The 22,110-nt window shown below is 45.5% G+C and overlaps 1 protein-coding gene across 1 annotated transcript in view; it reads left to right on the top strand.

Annotated features, from left to right (window-relative positions):
- The window catches only part of GALNT2 (polypeptide N-acetylgalactosaminyltransferase 2), a 630,213-nt gene that overhangs the window by 341,442 nt on the left and 266,661 nt on the right, over positions 1 to 22,110 (top strand). Inside the window, exon 7 of the mRNA XM_069235012.1 lies at positions 9,035 to 9,156. Within this exon, the coding sequence (XP_069091113.1) occupies positions 9,035 to 9,156 (122 nt within the window). The remainder of the gene's footprint in view (positions 1 to 9,034; positions 9,157 to 22,110) is intronic.

Raw genomic sequence — 22,110 nt, 5'->3', positions numbered from 1 at the left:
AGGATGCCAGCAATCCAGGTTATCCTGTCAGTGGCCCTGCATGATCACTGTAATATTCAAGACACAATGTGATTGATAGGTGCCCAGCCCCCTCCACGCTGCTCAGGCACAAGCACTGCTAACTGGCCTTTGTGTCCCTTCACAGTCACTCAGGACGTACATCCTTCCCATTAATCAACAGAGCTGCCAAGGCACCCACAGCTCACTGACCGGGGCCACTGCCTTCCTCAGTGGGCTCAGGACTTCTCGTCATGGGCATCCTGGGTACCGTAGCAGCCACTGCACAGTCCCCTGATGCCAGGAGGCTGTGTCGGGGGGGATTCCTCTCTGCCCACACCTCTGATCTCTGCAACTCAATCAACCAGTAGATTTGTAGAGCACTTCTTATCATCCGGGGTATTCATCTAAACACTTGCAGGGTCCCGTTGATTAGCCAGGTCTTCAGGGACTTTCGGAACTCTGGAAGAGATGGTGAGGTCTGGAAATGAAAGGGTAGCTCATTCCAGGGCTTCACTGCTAGGTAGTAGAAGGAGTGATCTCTGTATCTGCTATGTTGAATGCAGGGGTGGGGAGAGGTTGAGGGGGGTAGCAGGTAAGTGTTAGAGAAAGAGAAGCAGGGCAGGGGTGTCTTGTTGGCTGATTGTGATTCAGGTAGGCTGTTCTGCAGTTGTGTAGGGCCTTGTATGCACCAGTCAGGAGCTTGTACTAGCATCTTCTTTTGTACAGGGAGCCAGTGGAGTTCCCTAATGGAGGGAGCAATGTGGTTTTGTCTAAGAAAACCCAGGACAAGTACGGCTGCAGTGTTCTGTATGGTCTGTAGTCAGAGGAGGTTATCTGCGATCCCTGCATAGAAATTGTTTGCCGTAGTCCAGTCAGCTGGAGATGAGGCCCTGGGTGATGGTGCATCATGAGCTTTGGGATAACCATTTGAATATCTTATGAAGCATGCGGAGGGTGAAGAAGCAGGAGGAGGAGACTGAGTTGACCTGAGTTGTCATGGTTAGCTTGTTGTCCAGAATGACATATAGGTTCCTGGCGAGATCAGTGGGGGGGAGTAGTAGGTGTGAGTTCTGAGGCCCACTAGGATGCGACCCATGGGGAGCTTTTCCTCTTGAAGATCAATACCTCTGTCTTGTTAATGTTGAGCTTCAGGCAGTGTCCCTCATCCAGCTGGCAACGTCTGTCATGCAGTTGTGGAAGTTGGACATTGTGTTGGTGGAGTCTTCAGAGAGGGAGAGGATGAGTTATGTGTCGGCTTAGGATATTATGTTGATTCCATAGGTTTGGACAATGCTGGCCAAAGGTTTCATATAAGTGTTGAACAGGGGGGGGCTGAACGACGATCCTTGGGGTACTCCACAGATGACTTACTTGGGTTCAGAGGTGGAGGAGGCAGGCAGACCTTTTGCAGTCTTCTGGTGATGAGAGGCATTCCCTCTGAGAGCGGCTCCTTGGATATCTGTGTTGTGCAGCCTTGTGATGAATATGTGGTGAGAGACCGAATCAAAGGCTGCTGAAAGGTCTAGGAAGACCATAGCCGCAGTTTTGTTCCTTGGTTGAGTTGGGCTCAAATGTTTGTCGCTGCAATGTAACCGGCCCGGTCCTGTGGTTGCTGCAGAATCCGGATTGGGAAAAGTTGATTAGGGGGTTCTGCTCTCCATGGGTGGAGAGTTGCTGGTTAATGGCTTTTGTTAATATTTTGGCTGGGAACAGGAGCAGTGAGATCGGTCGGTAGTAGTTGAGTTTACTGGGGTCTGCTGATAGTGTTTTTTAGAAGGGCCTTGACTTCTGCAAATTTCTGGTCCACGGAGAAGGTGGCCACTGCAGTTGAGTTCAGTTTCATGGAAGAGGTTTGCAAAGTTGTCGAGGAATTCCTGTAAGAAGGTAATGTTTGTTGAAGCTGAGGGGTTGGAGAATTCTTTGGCACTGTTGAAGAGTTCTTTGCTGTAATTGGAGCTTGATTCAATGCGTGAGGCTAAGGCCTTTCACTTTGATTCTCTCAACTGTCTGTGGTAGGGGTTGACGGTTGTGTTGAAGATGCTCTTGTCTGTCATGTCCTTGCTAATGTGCCATCTCTTTCCAGTTGTTTACAGTATCGTTTAGCGGTTCTGAGGTCTTCAGTGTACAAGCTAGCCTGTTAAGTGGACCTTCTTTGGATGTTGTTGTCAATGGGAGTGACACAACTGTGCATCTCCCGGTGGTCTCCTCTACTCACAGTGCAGACTGCCACCCTCCTACTGCCTCAGAGTGCAGCCAGCACAGCCGGAAGTTATCTTGTCCTTCCGCTGCTCTCTGCTGCAGCCTGCGTGCACCATCTCGGGCCCAGCATCTCTCAGGCCAGAATGGGCTCCCACGGTGCTTCAGGTGTTGAGAGTGCCCGCAGCTCCCTAATGCACCTTTTTGTACCAGGAGGCCAGGTCCCACGGAGAAGATGATTCCCCGGGGCTTCAATCCAGGAGATGAATGGGGAACAGTTTCTGGATCGGTGGGATTAATAAAGCTCAGCTGCTTTGGAAAATAAGAGTAGAGGAGAAAGGAAGGAGGAAGACAGGCAAGCAAAGAGGATGAGATTAAAACACAATTTGTGTTGGTGGGATTAAGGTACAGTGATTTTGGGGTTGGGGTCAAGATATAAACTTTTGTGGCATTGTGTTAATCTTGATGTACCTAGCGTACGATAAACTACCCGAGAGCGAGCAATTACAAGGTAGAATGATTTTAAAACGATCTTGGTAGAATACAGAACTACGTGTATTTGATGAAAATTGGGGGGATGTTTAATGATGAATTTATGCACACAACTTATGTTTTGAAGACTGGTTTGGTAATGGCTAGAACTGAAATAACTTTGTAGTAGTTCAATTAATGTAAGCTAAATTATTTGGTGTCGTATATTCGACTTGTTTCTAGGGAAGTGAAGCGTTAATTGTACTTAACGTTACTTATAGTGCAGTATGTCTGTTAGTCATTTAACTCAACAAAGAAATGTGAAAAAAGAATTCCAGGATGCTCTGGACTTGCTCTTACAGCTAGGCTGTGCTTTTTTGGCCTGCTTGACATCAGCCGTCCCTGGGTTTGATGCAGTATATATTGGAGAGGAGAGCCTTGATGATGGTTCACATGTTGAAGGGAAAACGCTTTATCTGCTCTGAGGAATTATGATTCCCTCTAAGTGCACAGCTTCTACAACTCATGATGTGAGTAGGCTTCTGTCAGTTCAGGCTTTGTACATCTTTCCTCAAAGTACAGTGTGATAATGTTGCATATCTTGCTTTCAGATGACCAAAACACAAACTGGCAGTCAGGATACATTTGGAAATATTATTGTTAGTCTGAATTTGCCCATAAAGGAGTTGGATAATGTGTTATAGCATTGAAGAAATCCATGATTAACGCTAAGTGTAGATTGCTGCAATTTAGTTTTGCACCATACCTACGTGACCACTCAGTTACATAGATATCGGCCCCAGAGGTGGCTTCTTTCATTTGATCTGGTGATGCTTGTTTGTTAGTGGGTTGTGGATTGATACTACAGAGCCAAATTTATGGGCCACTAGGCCCTCACTGCAAGCCTGTCCTGGTGGCACGCTCTTGGGAATTACCCCTTTTCAACAAAGCAAAAAAGTGCTCTCTTTGCGCTTTTATTAGCAAAAAAAACAGACTACTGGTTAAATAACTGCACAGAAGCTCCTGGCAAGCCAGCTGGAAGTTAGACGGGGAGGAGTGCAAAGCTGTTAAGGAGGCACACCTTAAACTGGTTAGACGGTATGATAAACCTAAATTAGACCTGGTGGGATTGCATGCATATATATGTAAAAGAGTCTAGTCTAGAAAATAATGATTAATTTAGGCATGCTTCATTTAGCGCAAGGCTCCGTTGACAATCATTCATGACATGTTTCAGAAAAGAGCATGTTTATATTAGGTGTCCGAGCGTTCCACCTGCTTGTGTCTTTCAGAATATCATCTAAAAATGCATCTTCAGCATGGTCACAGTGTTAAACAATTGTATAATAGTTCGCTCTACTCTCTGAAGGGAAGTAGGAAGGAAGTGCTTCTGTTAAAGTTCAAAATCACTTAGCCCAGCTCTCCTGCTAGTTGAACTAGCTATTGTATTCCGGTGTTTCATAATGTATGATTTCATCTCCTTAATTAAATATGTACAGCTTTAACCAACAAACTGATTTAGGAACTCAGAGTTTCTTGCAGTGTTGTACAAACTAATGGAATGATTGGGTGTCCTGAATGAATGGTTTATAATTCAACCCTTATACGTATTGTCATACTATGAATATGTGCACTTTCTGTTCCTGAAACAATGTAGAAGATGTGTGTTTATGGAAACAGACAACTTTATGTTAATTTGTTTTTCGACAGAGCAGTGAGCAGATATGTTTTAGGGTTCCATATGAAGACAGATCTTACTTCATTTTACTTGCTAAATCACTTGATTTATCAATTAACTACTTTTGCTTTCGGCAGTGATACTACTTTCTGGTGTTAAATCATTTTTATTAGTACTTATCAACATAATACAACATATTGTGGTCATGTCGCTACAGGAAGCATCATTGATGCAAATGGAAAAATGCACTGTTTACAACATTTCTCTCTAGCTTACCTCACAAACTAATATCTCCTTCCTCATAACAGTATTAGATGACATCTTCTAGTAGAGGTTCCTACATAGTCACCAAGATAATAAAATGGCAGGAGTAATCAGCCCACATCAAGGCACAAGACTTTCCATTAAAACTGTAAGTGAACAACATTGCTTATACCTTAGCAACCAATGGATTCAGGACTAAAATGCCCATGGGACATGGAATCACTAGGATGGCTCCAAACAGATATTCTGTTAATGAGTTCTAGATTGCTTCAAATTTCTTATAAGGATCAGAAATGACATTGAATAACCTTTACATTGTCAGGATATTTCACACTCTAGTTACAAGAGGTTCTGTTTACTTCCAGTAGGACGCCGGTGTAGTTTTAGCGGTTTTCAAGCAGTTCCATGTAATAAGTCACTTGGCAAATTGTGGTATATAAGTGAGTTGGAGCCCAGGCCCAACAGAAGAAAAATCAGGCATGACTGGAATAGGATATCCCAGGATCAGATTCTTCTATGTAAGGATCTTGTTACAAAGTGTTTAAATAAATGGACAGTCCCACCAAATATGTTTAAGGTCCCCCAGTAAGCCACATCCCCTCCAACACAGTGTACTCACTGTTCAATAAAATGTCCCAAGTTTAGTGGGGTGGAGCTGCCAATCAAATATGACCATGTAAAGTGCCTGCCTGCTTGTTGTAGAGTGTGTTCAAATTTGGGGATATCGTGGCATAAGAAATTCCATTGGGCATCATCACTTCTAAATTATTGTTTCAGAATGTTTTATTTGATAAACTGAGTGTAGAGCTGACTCCATCAAGAGATTAAAAAGGTGGGTATTCCTCCCCCCACCCCCCACCTTAGAGTTCCCAGCTGATTGAATGGATGTATCAGTCGGAAGGAGAATGATAGTGGTAACTTGTTTCACTGTAGGGTGGAGACCTAAATGCTTTACTTATACATCGCGGAAATGCTCCAAGTCATCTAGGTGACATTTTCAAAGGTGAGTATTTCTGCACCATGAAACCTATCAGATGATAATACAACTACCTTTATGCCAGTTATCAAAAGGGCCTGGTTCAAGGGGAGTGTAAAGGCCGGATTATAATTGATGGGGCTATATGGGGAAGGACACATCATCAGACCAGTCCTGCTAGTAATTGCATCCCACACTTTAAGGGTGAATTTTGTGGGTGTGCTGAAATAGGCCTTTGGTGATGAATCATGTTTAAGCTTTCAAATTAAATCACAAATATATACCGTCCTATCACCGCTCTGTCCACGTGGAGCCAATGTTAGTCTGTTTCTTGGAGATACCAGTCTGCAGTAACTCTGTCGGGCTGCTCTTCAGTAAATTACAAAGTCGGGTAGCACTAATCTCCTCAGATGCTTCGGTTGTATGTGTTTGTAGGAGAACCTCGCCTGTTGCTCCTGCCAAATGAAGTATAACATTAGTTATGTGAGCGTTAATAAGAATCCTCTTCATACGAAAACTCAGAGCACATGGAATAAATATAAAACTCCATATTCCGTTTATGGAGTTAATTCTGCCCAGTCAAGATAGATATGAGGCGATCATCGACAGCAATCCTCTCTCAAGCTTTATAAAAGAGGAGGAAAGTTAGCTTTATAAAGACCATACATGTTGTAAACAATTTGAGGACGTAACTAGATAATGGACCCCACAATTTGAGAAGGATTACTACTGCTGATTCTTCAACTTTCCTATGGGAGAGAGTAAGGTTGAGAAGATATGATTTAGTTAAGCCTAACTTAAATCCTGCCATTTCCTCAAAATAAGCGAGTACTTGTTGTATCTTAAGGATGTAGACAGAGTTGTAATGTACAACAAAACATTGTCAGCAAATAGCGATACCTTATGCTTCACCTGTGCAAAAGTGATTCCCCTCATCACTGGCTCCACTCTGATCTGTGCTTAAAAGGCTTCTGTGCTAAGGGTGAAAAATAATGTGAACTAGGGCAGGCCAGTCTGCGCCCCTCTCCAGTGGCATGCTCTCCGATCTATGTCCGTTAGCCATGACATAAGACATAGGTCTATGATAGGTAGCCATCACCATGAAGACAAACCATGAATCTAAAGTTGTGCAGAGGTTTTGTAAGAAAAGTCCAGTCAAAGGCCTTTTCAGCAACCAGAGCCATTAGTACTGCTGGAATTTTCTTTTTAGCCTTTTTGACCTGGTGGACTGTCCTGCAGAGATTGTCATGGTTTGGCCAACCACTACAAAATCCAGATTGATCTGGGTTATGAGGTTAGGCAATACTTTTTCCGGTCTGCTTGGTTTAATGTACAAGTTAGCTTCTATGTTTAATTGTGCTGTCAGTCGATACGAGACGCTTAGCTTCGGCCCTTTCTCCTGAAGATCAGGGCTTCACTCATTGAATGGAAAACCCTGCATTCTTGAGCAGTGTTGTTCAGAAGCGTTGTGAGGTCACTGTTGTTCTGAAGCACCATGAGGTGTGGAATCAGCACTGGTGCAAAGGCTTTAATTGGCATCTTTACCTCCTCTCCTTTAACGGAGGCTCAAACAAGTCTCCGTCATGTGAAAGCCTAGAAAGGCTAGCGGGTTTAGGTTTCATGTGAGAAATAGTCTTTTGTGTTAAGTTTAAGATAAAAGGTTCAGAAGGCTTTTATTTTCTCATCTTCAGAAATGATGATAAGACAGAGTGATGGAAGTATTATTAATGTCTTCCTTCTCTTTTTTATGTCGAAGTTGCCTGGTTAGATGAGACCCTACCTTATTGCCCTCGTCATATGTGGTAAGATTGAGACGTAGAAGAGTCAGCTCTGGTTTGTTAGACATAATTGCATTTAACTTGCCTCTAGTGGACATGACTTTCTTTTATAGTATTATAGTAGGTCTCTCCTTGTGTGCTGCCTCTGGTAACTGTAGTTCTACTTCCAGTAGAGTATTTTCTTTTTTCTATCTATTTAGCAAGGAAAGCATTCCTATACATTTACATCTTATGACCACTTTGAAAGCGTCCCAATTGACAAGGTGATTGGTAACATCTGGTCTGTTTAACTCAAAATATTAGGTGATATGGAAGCATAGCTCCTCGTTTAGGACCCTATCTCTAAGAAGGGTTGTATTAAAAATCCACCTTTTGAGGTGGCGTTTAGGTGCCTCATGCATTTAAGTATCTGTCACCACCGAGAGCCGGGTGTTGCCTATGAAAATGTAGTACATCCTAGAAAAGCTTCAGTGAGTGTAGGAGAAAAAGGTATAATCAGTTGTGGGGGGGTGTTGTCCTCGCCCCACGCATCGGAGACCTGAGGTTAGTTAAACCTTTTTGTTTGTTTTGGGGAACGGTTCTGAAGGTGTCTGAAGTCCGTGGGATCAGTGCGCTTTAGTGTCCCATACCACATTAAAATTGCTTTCGAGTATGATGTCCCCTGATGCAGAATTTCTCAGCTCATTGTGAAAGTTGCTGAGGAACTGTTCCTGGCACGTGCTGGGATCATATATTGTAGTTATGGTGAATAATCTACCCTGTATGTGGCCTTAGACCGTACTATATCTTACTTATTTGACTGATTTGCAATATAATTAATGAAAGCCTAGTGATCGAGTAAAAATGACTACTCCATTATGTTTCGTTTTAACTGAGGATTTGAACATTATGGGGTATAATCTGTGTTTAAGGTGTTGTTCGTCATCCTTCTACAGGCGGGTTTCTTGGAGAGTCAATAATGTCAAACCAGCCGTCCCAGTTTGGTGCATTTATTAGATTAATTGAGCCCTTTAGAGATTACATTTTTAATAAACCCACAAAATTATTAACTTTAGAATTTTGCGGGTTTTATTAATAGCCTTGGACTAGCTCTGGGAGGCTCGGATAGTTCCATTGCCACAAAATGACCTTTTAATTTCTTAATTAGGGCGTAAACACATGCAAGACTTCATATGCACCTTCTCAGAAGCCAGCTCACACATTGACTGCCAGATTTCAAACATGAAATGAATGTGGTAGCATTTGAACTTGCCAAAGGCGAGGCTTTGGGATAGACGTGACTGCAGGAGTCATACCCTTTCTAGACCCACAGTTCCGACTAAGCGGCAGATATTGAATGTACTTCTCATCCCCTAAAATTTACTATATGCCTGTATTGCATGCCTTTATTGTTGATCTGACGTTTTCAATACTGATTGTCCGATACAGCTTTATGATATAGCCCTTCCAGGATTCCAGGTGTTGATGTTTTTCTTTCTGTGTATTTTAGTTGACGTTACATTGAATGAATTTTTAATTAATATTTACATTTTTTTTAAATGACCTAAACCAGTGTTTTGTCTTAATCATATTTCACGCTTTGTTAACGTTTTGTCATACCAGTGTTGAATTTAGTTTACTCCATTATGTACACTTTTAGTTTTTGTAATTCTGCCCATCTCGTCGTGACAGGGCTGATGCGGTCTCGTGTGAAAGGTGCAGACGAGGCCCAGGCTAAAGTGCTGACCTTCCTCGACAGCCACTGTGAGTGCAACGAGCACTGGCTGGAGCCCCTCCTGGAAAGAGTAGCTGAGGTAAGCTATGGTGCTGGAGAAGCACAGAGTTTCACATGCTATTAATGACCTTTGAGGAGCCTTGGAAGGGAGCTTGACTCAGAAGAGGTAAAGCCTATACTGGACTATGATGCCCCTCTCCTCCCTACCATACAGCGCTATGCACATGTGTATATATGGTTTATGCCATGGGATCTTTTTCATGTGTACTTTTTTTTAACAAAAGATATTCAACCAAAACCAGGAAACATAAGGGTTACATTTTTGCCGTATGGTAAAACCACATTGAAGACACCTTAGGACCATTAAGAGAACTGTTCCTTTATGTGAAGTAATTGTTGAATACAATTTCTGAGGCAGTAAAAAGTGCTTTTGTCATGTCAGCTTTGCTGTGCTCTCGTAACAAACTTGAATTTGATTTTTGCACTGTAGTAGTATGCGTGTGAATTTGCATATATTAGTGTAGTTGCTCTAAATAACGTAATTGGGCCACGTTTGTTTTCATAGGTATAACATATATATCACCATCGCTGTGGATAAATGCAGCACAATACAATTCAGGGAGGTTCAAGGACTTGCCTGCCAGTCTAGAAGAAGGAAGGCTTTAACTAACGCCTGCTGGTGGTACAGGGACCTGCTACTTTTAGCTGTCACTTGTGAGATGTAGGTAGTAAAACAGCATCTCTGATATATTTCATTAAGGGATGGTGAAGTGATATTGATAAAATCTTTACGTTGCATCGGCACGTTCGATGCACACACTATAGTAAAAAATCTTGAGGTCTGAGGGTGTCTGATACTCAGCAGTAAATTTGGAAGTACTTATATTCCATTTATTCACCAAATAGAAATGACTGACATTCCTTCTTAGCACATACGTTGTATGTTCTGACCAGATATTCTGTTTGTGTGCTCATGTAAAATAAATAACATCAGTTTCTTAGGAAGGTAGTGAAAAAACAGATGTCTCTCTTGAGCTAGTACTCCTGCCACTTGCGATCTGTAGTTTTAAAAACTTGTTTCACTGAGGGAGGCTTTCTCTGGAGATCTGTCTAAGTGTACATTTTCGCTGCTTGCCCTATTTCTGTTAAAACATTTCACCGTGCTCTTTTTATTTATGGCTACTAATGTGTGGTGTTGGCTATGTTTCAAAGTTTAAGAAATATGTAATCCTGGTAGCCATGCACAAGCTCCAGGACAGATTCACTTTCCTGATGCATTTAATTGCATTTCTGCACTTGGGCCAGAATGTCTTCTGGAAAATTATAGTAGTTTTGTCATTTTAAATGGCGGTTGCTCTTTTTTTAAAACATTTGATCTTAATTGAATTTTTCACATACCTGGAAAGACAGCCGTAAGAATCAGTTACATATCAAATATGGGACTTAATATGTGATACTATTTAAGAATGAGAACACAGTCATTTGTGTTTCAGGAGGCACAGTCTACCAGAAACGAGTGGAAAGGAGGATAGCGTACTGTAAAAAAGGATAGAAGGCTGAACTGTTGAGTGTGTGGCGTACGTGTCCTGCAGGGTACTTCGTGTGTCATAGTCAGTGACTGGTGAGGGCAGAGCGATCCACTGAGACAGTGCCACCCACAGCAAGGAACTTGGCTGGAGGGGGAGACACCAACCATAGCGAGCGAGCATTGCAGTCTGAAAACACTGTCAGCATTGACTGCCACTGGCATAGCAAGTCCATTTGGGGGGAATCCCGAGGAGCAGGCCCAGCTCGCCCTCTCGGTGGCTCAAGCCAGTCTGGTTCCAGTACCAGTATTACGTCCCACCCTGCGCATGTGCACCCTGTCCAGGATGTTGCGAGAGCCTCTGCATCACATCATCCTCAGCTCATGCCCAGTGCGGAGCTCTTGCTTCCAAGACAATGAGGCAGCTTTCCAGTGCATCACAATCGCTTGCCATATCAATGTAAGCACCAAGTCTCTACGTTTCAACCCTCTTTTATTGGTTTGGGGGCATCAGGCCCAGCAGGCATGTTCTGGGGGTACTGATAAACTATCTGACTCTTATGTGTGTTAATGTAGTCACAAACTTCAGTCCAAAATGTATGTAGTGTTGTGCACTGCCATGTTATGTGATAAAGGTCTGTAAGGTTCGCACCACACCTGGGGCATGTATGCAGTATGGGTTCAAAAGCCTGTTTAACTGAATAGGAGTCAAGTATGTGTGGTGTATGTAGTTGAACTGCAGCAGTTTCCACCGTGCATTTCTTAAGATCCGTGGGAATGCAGCTCAAGATCTTGTTTCAGTCCCCATCAGTAAGGTTGAGTGTCAGGGTTTTAACTCCATCTGTATCTCAATCCATTCAGTGCTAGCTTCACTGCCTGACACAGGGATGTGTACACATCAGTGGCCCTTTGCCTTGCAGGGCTCCACGTCAGTAGCATGTTTAGTCCTAGGGCAGGTTCCGACTTCCTGCTGGGTCTCCCCACTACCCCCAACCCATGTTATCCTAGGCCAAAAATACTTCGCCTTGGACGGTGTTTCCAGGGTGATTCATGTCATTCGCCATTGTAACTGCCCCTATAGGTAGTACAGTCCATTGTCCAGGGCCCTCAGGCCCCTCCTGTCATGGTCAGTCCCTCTAGGGCAACACAAAGTCTACCCGCGACCCAGATCAGGTCATAAAGCCATTCCCATGAGTCACAAAATGCTGCTCGGGCAGCAGCATGGGAACACTGGGGAACAGGAGCTGTGGGAGGGCCACCATTTTTGCCAGTGATAGTGGGTGACAGCTGCAATGTCTGCCAAAAAAACTATATTGTGTGGAAAGAGGCAACCACCCGGTACAGATTACCCTCACGTATGCCTGCAGAGTCTCTGTACAGACGGACTCCGAGATATGGAGAGTTGTGTAGAAACCTAGGATCTTGTAAGGTCCAGACCATAGCAAGAAGGTGGCACACATGTCTGACAGGGTAGAAATGGATGTGGATGATTTATTTTTATTTAGGCGGATCCCTGAGAGTGCACCAAATGAGTCCAGAAGTTTCAAGACTCATACTAGATGTGAGGTAACATCGTTAACGTAAATCAGGATGTTGTCCACAAATAAAGAGATAATATCTTCCTGACCTGCCACCCTCAATCCTTGCCCACCTTCAAGAGTTCTTGCCCCACACGCCAAAGGCTCCATGGTGGCGAGTGGGTCAGGTGCCCATCTACCTCCAACATCTGTGGGTAGACAGCTTACCTACCAAAAGTGGTGAGGTAGCATGCGCAGCTGGCCACTGTGATAGGTGTCCAAAGGTGTCCGTTCAGGCCCCCTCCGGGCCACAGGTAGGTGTGGCTCACTGGTTGTGCCAGTCCAGGAGGGGTAGGAACCTCTGCCTTCTCATCATGTTCAGTCTACAGCCTAGATCCAGGCCTTTATGGTTCAGCCCCCTTTCAATATCTCTGTGAAGAGTGGGCCTGTGGAGACAGCAACATTGGGGGAGGGCAAATTGCACTAAGTCCTCCCCCAGCCACACCGGAGGCTCTAGGTAGTTCAGAAAAAAGAAAGGGAGGGGCTCCCACCTCCCCTTCTCTTGCGGGAACCCCTGCAATGTTCTGCAAGGGAAGGACTATCCTCGGTTTTTGCTGGAGCCACCAAGCCCAGTGCTTGGAGTTATCAAAAAAGTATGATGACCCTCCACACTCACCTTGCATGCGAGGGCCACATGTGGGTACGCAGGCAGAGGCAAATCAGCCCCAGTCCCCCAGGGGAAGGGATGTTGTGTAGCACTTCTGTTGCAGCACACCACAAGCGCCCCCTATCCTGCGACCCGCACAACTGTCTGTTTCTATGGAGTGAGGCCATTGCCCCACCTCAGCAGACTTTGCCCACTTATGCACTCTCCACCACCAGTGGACTCAAGCAGCAGTCTCTAAGCCTTTGCGGGGTAACAGAAGCTCCTCTTGGCAGTGCTCAGGCCCACCACGTCTGGATGAAGGAGGACAAGAGTAGCGGCCCAGTGGAGCTTTCTATACTTAGGCCACCATCTTCCTCATTCTGGCCATGCTCTTTATGTCCACTCTCTGTACAGCAAATATCCAGTGTGGCCCACCCACCACCAAAAGGATTGTGTACCGACTGTGATTGTGAAAAACCATTCTAACCACATCTGCAGAAGATCTTTCTGTCTAGTGAAGTAATCCTACCAAATATTAACGTTTAGAACAATAGTACTTTACCAAACATAGGTGGACTTCGGAATGTGACCCACTTTTGAGCATGTGCTTCTCCACAAAGCACCATGTGAATTATTTCCAATGCATGAATGTTATTTAGATAAAAACGTATATTTTCACGTAAATAGCCAGGAAGCATATGAATCTATGCACCCACTTTCGCCATTGCAGTGTGGTTGCCACACAGTGTGAATATGCTTGCCAGCACTTGAGAGAGATATATGCCCACTGACCTCCTGTCAGCCTACACTCACCTACAGGCTTCAATGTCAGACCCAAGACATGTTTTTCAGTGCTCCTTAAGTGGGTTGCACAATGAGTGCTGCTGCCTACTTGTAGCATTTGTTACATGCCCTAGGTACATGTAGCAGTCTACATTAGGGACTTCTAAGTGAATTAAATATGCCAAATAAGTGTTTTATACTATAGTTAAAAGCACAAGTGTTTTACCACTTGTTTTTAGGGGTTAAGTGCCCAGAGTTCTAAGGCCAACAAAAACAGATTCAGCAAAAAGAAGGCAAAACTCTGAAGTGACCCTGCAGAAAGGACAAATTTCCAACAAAGGGCATGTCTACCCTGATTCTCTTGTGGTTGCCACCACCTACAAGCGAGCTGCAAAACAAGCTCCTGGATAAGGAAAGAAAGCAGATTGACACTGTGGGCAAGAAACTAGCGATAGGTGCTGCAACCCACTGGTGCATCGCAATTTCTGTGGGCCTTGTGTCTACGACAGAGCACAGTGAGACAAGAGGGTGATCTGCTCTAGTACTTCCCTCCAGAGCATAAGGAAAGCAGAGAAGACAAAGTTGCAGTGGAGAAGCTAATCTCTAACACCATTATCTGTTGTGCCCTGGATGGTGCCAATACTTCAGCTATAGGGGTTTTCCCGCCACTATTGCCTTCGTATCTATGGTTTCAAGGCAGAAGTCCAGCAGCATCTCATCAGCTTGTCCTTAAATGTGAACACCTTTTTTGGCCACAAGTTTATAAGATGCTAAAGAAAATCAACAAAGACACAGATATGGCTAAATCCATGGCTGCCCTTTAGACCTTACACCTTCGGCCAAGGGTTCCTTTCAGAGGAATAAGGCACCTTCAAGACCACCTCCCTTGTCTAATTCCAGTTTGAAAAGTGCCAGGAGACGTGCTACCACCAGGAAGGAGGCAGAGGTTACACACTGGGTTCTTTCCAGAGTAACCACTCCAGTGACTGAGAAACTACTCCAAGTAGGCCTTTACCGATAAACAGTGAATTGCTTCTCACGCCTTCTCCTCCTCCACCCTCCTCTAACCACACAACACCTGTTGAGGGGGACTCCATAGATTTCTTCGCTGCTGGGAAGAGATCACCTCCAATTTGTGGGTTTTCTCTAGTATAGAGTACATGTACTAATTCTAGCTCACCTCAATCCCACTGAACATCTCAGCCATCAAACACACCCTCAGCCTAGAACATCAGCACTTTCTTCAAGAGGTGGATCAGGTACTCATCCTCAGAGGTGCCATAGATGAACTAACACTGCAGCATCAAGTCATCTGTTCTTTATGATCCTAAATAAGAAAAATGGTTCCCTAAGATTTCTACTGGACCCCAGGCACCTCAACAACACACCCTCTAAGAAAACATTAGAGGATGCCATTCTGCTGCTACAGCAAAGCTGCTTCCTAGCCGCGCTCTTATCTGAAAGAAGGCTATTTTCAGATACCCATCCATCCTGCTCACCTAAGCTTCATGGTAAGTGGTCAACATTATCAGTTCAAAGTATTGACATCTAAAGTCACTACATTTACAGTAGTGTTCTCCAAATGCCTAGCTATGTTGGCTGCCCAAATCATAATCTTTTCCTCTACATTGAAGTTTGCTTGATCAAGAGGACAGGCATGTGGCAGTGCTTGATGCACACTCAGACCACCATTTCCTTCCTCCATAGTTTGGGAATTACCTTAAATACCACTAAACTCCTTCTCCTGCTCCTTCAGGTTCAGCCCTTCTCAGTGGCCACCCTCAGCTCAATAATGTGGACATCCTACCCAGCTAACTCAAATGACAAGATTTCCAACAGCTACTGTCTCTTTTTTAGCCACATCCTCAGCTAACAGTCTGAACAGTAATGTGTCTCTTAGGGATGATGACCTCCTGCGTAGCCATAGTCCCCCAAGCCAACTACAGGTGCCATCTCCAGCAGGGCCTGTCGGCAAAATAGTCCGAGGCTGAGGGTCACTGGGAAGATCTAGCGTTGAGACGGTCCAACACCCATTGTTCTCCGTAGTGGTGGAACAGCAGCAACCTGTTACAGGGCTGGCCCTTCATGGACCTCTTACCGCAGGTGGCCATCACCACAGACCCTTCACTCTCAGGATGGGGAGCACATCTCCAAGTCCTAACAGTTCAGGGCTTGTGGTCACCTCAATAGTGATGCCTCATACCAATCACCTGGAGCTTCTTGCTAGCCAGCTATATCTCAAGACCTCCTTCAGGTCATTTGACACAAAGTGGTCCTTGTAAAGACAGGCAACATGGCCGCAATGTATTACCTACAGAAGCAAGGCGGCACACAATTCCTGTAGTTATAAGCACATGCACAGGGTATTTGGCATTGGATGATTCACCATCAGATACACCGCCTTGCAGAGTGCCTTCTGGGAGTGGACAAAACTTTGCAGAACCAATCAGCAGGGTGAAGCAACAAATCTATGTTAAACCAAACAAAAATGGGTAAACAAAGGGGATAAATTAAATATGTCTTCTTCCACAGTGAAACGTGAATTGTCATTGGAAAAACATATTTCTTCCAAAACTATTTTCCACAAGTCTTTCTTAATTGTTCCAACTTTGTGTTGTGACACCTTTACCTGGGGGTATGATTTTTTATGATTAGCACATAAAACACATAACATCTGACATTCCATACATAAATGACAAACATTTGTAAAGTTCCTTCTAACTTCCTAGATTGAGCAATGCCTCGGTTACAACCAGTTTTATGGAAAAAAATCTACCAAAGGTAGTCCAACAAATGCCAGGATTTCTGGGCTGAATCATCTTCAAGTAGCGTGAATAACACTAGTCTCTCTAAATTATAATTTTGTAGTCAGGACTGTTTGAGAAATTGTTGACACGGTTTGGCCCATACAAATACCCCTCTGGTACATCAAATCCAGATACAGAAGTCATTCTTGTTATCTTGAAAGGTGAGAATGAAAACCATCCAAATATCAGTAACCACCTGGGGTGTGAGGCACATCACAGGGAAAAGTCACTCAAAGGATAAAAATCATGCATATTTTGCACACACAGAATTACCACTGAATATCCGGATGAATGCAGCAGGAAATCACAGCTTCATACAGGATAGCATCAAGGAAATGGGTTTCTTAATCAAACATATATATCACAATAGTGCGCAAATCATACCTTGAGGCAAGACTTTACATGATTATTACATACTTGTTGGGCCAAATGACAGTGCTTAGGGCAAAAACAACATGATTGATGTGACCTTAGCTTACAGGTAGAACACGTGACTCCCCCAGGAATGACGGCTCCACATCAGGGCCAAGGGCTCAGACTCATCAAATATGGGGCGGATGGTACCATCTTGAGAGGAACCTCTGGTGCGCCTTCCTGGATGCAGTAAGAGGTTCAGACAACAGCTGAGACCTCTGGCGAGGATATGCTGAGAGCCTTTCTTTTCCCTCAGGGAATGTCTCGTCAGGGGGGAGGGGGTCGCTTTCACATGAGGGGAAGGCGGGGGATATCCCTCCTTAGCCCCTGCCACCTCCCCATTGTATTGACAACTACAGTGAGGACAGCTGCCCCCAACCGCTCAGTGCAGTTGCTTTAGCGGCCTAGGTTACAGCCGAAAGCTGTAGGGGGTCCTCCTGGACTTCTTCTTGGTGGCTTGATGGCTCGCACTTGCTCTGCCTGAGTGTCGCCAGTTGGAGGGAACACCAGGGAGGACTTGCCTGTTGCACCCGTCTTGGGGAGACCAGAGGGGTGGGGCTGGCTGGAGCGAGTCTTTGGACGTAGGGCCTGCCTTGGGTCTCAGAGCCTGTCTTGCTGTCACAGCTTCCTTCAGGGTTGCTAAGGCACCCAGAGTGCGGCGCTGGGGAAAGCAGGAGAAACTGCCAGTTGCAGAGGGGGAATCATCCTAAAGAAGGGCTTGCTCTGCAGATCGACTCCAAAAGAAGCGCCCTTCACATGCTGGCCATAAAAGCAAGGGGGAAAGAAAGAATTGCTAAGCACTCACCATGCCCTAGTAAATCCATTGGGGTGCTCACCCCGCAATAGTGAAATAGTGAGAGAGATGGGCCAGACTCGAGAGTCCCACGGCTACCTCTGGGCAAACCAATACCAGGAGAACCCTTGGGGCATCAAGGGGAAGGCAGGCAGGCCAGCACTTCAGGGCAAGCTTTGGCGGTTCATCCCGTCAGTCCAGTAGTGCCTGGGGTCCCACAGTCAAGGAGCATCAGGGCAGAAAGCAGAAAAGCAATCAAAGGAGTCCTTTATGCAATCCAGTAGTCCTTCTGGCAGAGGTTCAGTCCCATTCCCAAAAGTGATCTGAAATCATGGTGCAAGAGCCCCTGTACTTATTCTCCAGGTGCCCAGCTTCTAGAAGGTGGGAGAAGGTTCCAGCCAGATCTGACACGTTTCAAGAATTTCCCTTCTCCCCTACTCTGGCTCCAGACATCAGTAGGGAGCAAACTATCCCTTTGTGTGAGGACAGGACACAGGCTGTTCAAGAGTAAAGTGTGAATGAACCTCCCTATCTCCCAGCCCAGGAAGACAATTAGTTTGTAGATGAATGTTGATGTAACCCTATCACACCTAACCCTCCCTAATGGATGGCTGTCTTATGAGTATGCACAAAGTGGAGCTGTCACTCTGCCCAAGACATGGATTGGAGTCAGGCTGCAAAGCACAGAGAAATGCAGACTTTCTAAAAGTGGCATTCTAGAATTGTAATGTAAAATCCACCTTCACCAGTAAGCAGGATTTCTCTACCAATCCAAACATACTCACACTACTCCTCCCAGATCACAAATTACCACTTAGACATATATAAGGGAATTCCAAATATAAACCTGTGAGAGGAGCAGCATTCACACAGGTGAAAAACAAAATAAGCTGTTACTACTAGGACATGTAACACATAAAAATATATGTTCTACCTTTTACATACACAGCACCCTGCCTGTAGGGCTATCTAGAGCCTACCTTAGGGGTGACTTGGATATAGTCAAAAGGGAGTTCAAGCCTTGGCAAGTAGTTTGACTTGCCAAGTCAGTGTGGCAGTAAACTGCGCATGCAGGCCCTGCAGTAGCAGGCCTGAAACAAGTTTGGAAAACTACTTCTGTAGATGGCGCAATCAGGGCTGCAGGCCCACTAGTAGCATTTAACTTACGCGCCATCGGTATATAGTATACCACTTTACAAGGTACTTACAGGTACATTAAATAAGCCAAACAGGTGTTTGACAATTATACCAAGTTTTAGGGGAGCGAGCACATGCACTTTAGCTCTATTTAACAGTGGTAAATTGCCCAGGGTCCTAAAGCCAACAAAAAGAGGGTTAGAAAAATGGGAGGAGAAAGGCAAAAAATATGGGGATAACCCTGCAGAAAGGGCCATTTCCAACACTCCCTCACCCTGGTGGCTCCCAAGTGGACCAGACAGCCCTGATTCCTGACCCTTTTTGAGTTGTCTGTCTTACTTCATAAGAAGCTCTCCAAAGGGCTGGACTTTCTCATGCAGGATCAAGCAAGATCAGACACCTGAGCCCCACTGTGCTTAATCTAGTCATTTTGCTTCTGAAGTTCTAGAATTTGGTTACCTCACTTTCCCTCAAGAATGCATGGACATTCTCAAAGAAGCACGCAGGCTCCCTAAGTTCCCCTGTTAAGCTGCCAGGTAAATAAGGTTGTCCACTCTTACATTTCATAAAGCTTGGATCCCCTCAGACCTACAATTTAGGATATTGACCTTTACCTCCTTCATCTGTAGAAGTCTGACTGGAAATGCATTTTCAAAAATTAAGAATTTGAAAACATCCGAGCCCAAAACTAGATAACAGGAATATGCAGAGCATATGAATCTACAACACTAAACACTATAAACTGTTGCTTACAGGGTACGTATCATTTCCCTTATTTCTTAAATGCTATCTGTAGCTCGCCAGCTATTGATAATTATATGTTCGATGGCATCTGTCGCTGTAGATACGCATGTTCTGCAATAGCTCGCCATCTGGTGTTGGGCCGGAGTGTTACAAGTTGTTTTTCTTCGAAGAAGTCTTTCGAGTCACGGGACCGAGTGACTCCTCCTTTTGTCTCCATTGCGCATGGGCGTCGACTCTATCCTCGATTGTTTTTTTTCCGCCATCGGGTTCGGACGTGTTCCTGTCGCTCCGAGTTTCGGAACGGAAAATTAGCTAATTTCGGAAGATTTTCGTCGGTATTGTTGCGTTCGGGATCGGCGTACTTACATTCAACACCGCATCGAAGATCGAAGAGCTCCGGTGCCCTTCGGGGTAGTTTTTTCGATCCTCCGTCGGGGCCTGGTCGGCCCGACCGCGTGCTGAAGAACGCCGATGGAACGGACCCCGTTTCGTTTCTGCCCCAAATGCCACAATAAATACCCCTACACAGACCAACACTTGGTCTGCAACCTGTGCCTGTCACCTGAGCACAGCGAAGACACCTGCGAGGCCTGTCGTGCGTTCCGGTCCCGAAAAACACTCCGAGACCGTCGAGCCAGAAGACTTCAAATGGCGTCCGCACCGACAGCCCAACGGGAGTTCGAGGAACAGGAAGAAGAAGGTACCTTCTCGATCCAAGACTCAGACTCCGAAGGATTCGACGACACACAAACCGTGAGTAAGACGTCGAAAACCACACAAAGAAACATTTACAAGGCCCAGGGGACGCCACTGCCACCAGGCCATGGCTCCACCCATAAATTCGGGGACCGACCGTCGGCACCGAAAAAGGCCAAAACAGTGCCGAGATCGTCCGACTCCGGTCGAGACACCGGCACGCAGCCTTCTCGGGACCGAGAAAGTGCTGGAGACAAGCCTCGACACCGAGATGCCGGTGTGGACACGGCTCGACGCCGAGACAGCGGCACCGACACAGATCGACGCCGAGAGGTTTCGGCCCCGAAAAGGAAAAAAGTCACCTCGGAGCCGAAAAAACACGCAGACAAAGTTTCGACGCCGAAACAAACTGCAAGCGACCCAGCTTCAGGCTCTTATACAGAAGAGCACTCGCTAACCTCTCAAATGCAAAAGCATAGGTTTGAGGAAGAGCTACAAGCAACTGATGTAGACCATACGCAAAAGCGTATCTTCATTCAGCAGGGGACAGGAAAAATAAGCACCCTTCCCCCCATTAGGAGAAAGAGAAGGTTGGAGTTCCAGACGGAACAAGCACCACAACCAAAAGTGGTTAAAAGAATTACACCACCACCCTCTCCTCCGCCCGTGATTAACGTTTCACCAGCACAAACTCCATCTCACTCCCCAGCTCACACCACCATGAGCCAGGGTGACCAAGATCAGGACGCATGGGACCTATACGACGCCCCAGTGTCAGATAACAGCCCGGAGGCCTACCCTACAAAGCCATCTCCACCAGAAGACAGCACCGCGTACTCTCAGGTGGTGGCTAGAGCAGCACAATTTCATAACGTAAGCCTCCACTCAGAACAGGTCGAGGATGATTTCTTGTTCAACACACTCTCCTCCACCCACAGCTCCTACCAAAGCCTGCCTATGCTCCCTGGTATGCTCCGGCACGCAAAAGACATATTCAAGGAGCCGGTCAAAAGTAGGGCAATCACACCAAGGGTGGAAAAGAAGTATAAGCCGCCTCCTACGGACCCGGTTTTCATCACTACACAGCTGCCACCAGACTCTGTTGTTGTAGGAGCAGCTAGGAAAAGGGCCAACTCTCACACATCTGGAGATGCACCACCCCCAGATAGAGAAAGCCGCAAGTTTGATGCAGCTGGTAAAAGAGTCGCAGCACAAGCTGCAAACCAGTGGCGCATCGCGAACTCCCAGGCACTACTTGCGCGCTATGACAGAGCCCACTGGGACGAGATGCAACATCTCATTCAACATCTGCCCAAGGACTTCCAAAATAGGGCGAAACAAGTGGTTGAGGAGGGACAGACCATCTCCAACAACCAGATACGTTCCTCCATGGACGCTGCAGATACAGCTGCACGGACAATTAATACATCTGTAACCATCAGACGGCATGCATGGCTCCGAACGTCTGGATTTAAACCAGAGATTCAACAAGCAGTTCTCAATATGCCTTTTAATGAAAAAGAACTGTTCGGTCCAGAAGTGGACACAGCGATTGAGAAACTCAAAAAAGATACGGACACTGCCAAAGCCATGGGCGCACTCTACTCCCCGCAGAGCAGAGGGAATTACGGCACATTCCGTAAAACGCCCTTTCGAGGGGGGTTTCGGGGTCAAAGCACACAAGCCAGCACCTCACAAGCAACACCGTCCACTTACCAGGGACAGTATAGAGGAGGTTTTCGGGGCCAATATAGAGGAGGGCAATTCCCTAGAAATAGAGGAAGATTTCAAAGCCCCAAAACCCCTACTACTAAACAATGACTCACATGTCACTCACCCCCTCCACACAACACCAGTGGGGGGAAGAATATGTCATTATTACAAAGCATGGGAGGAAATCACTACAGACACTTGGGTTCTAGCAATTATCCAACATGGTTATTGCATAGAATTTCTACAATTCCCTCCAAA

This window comes from Pleurodeles waltl, chromosome 5, assembly GCF_031143425.1.
Source record: "Pleurodeles waltl isolate 20211129_DDA chromosome 5, aPleWal1.hap1.20221129, whole genome shotgun sequence".
Lineage (NCBI taxonomy): Eukaryota > Metazoa > Chordata > Amphibia > Caudata > Salamandridae > Pleurodeles > Pleurodeles waltl.
The sequence above is the reverse complement of the archived record's forward strand: the minus strand, read 5'-3'. Positions and strand labels throughout refer to the sequence as shown.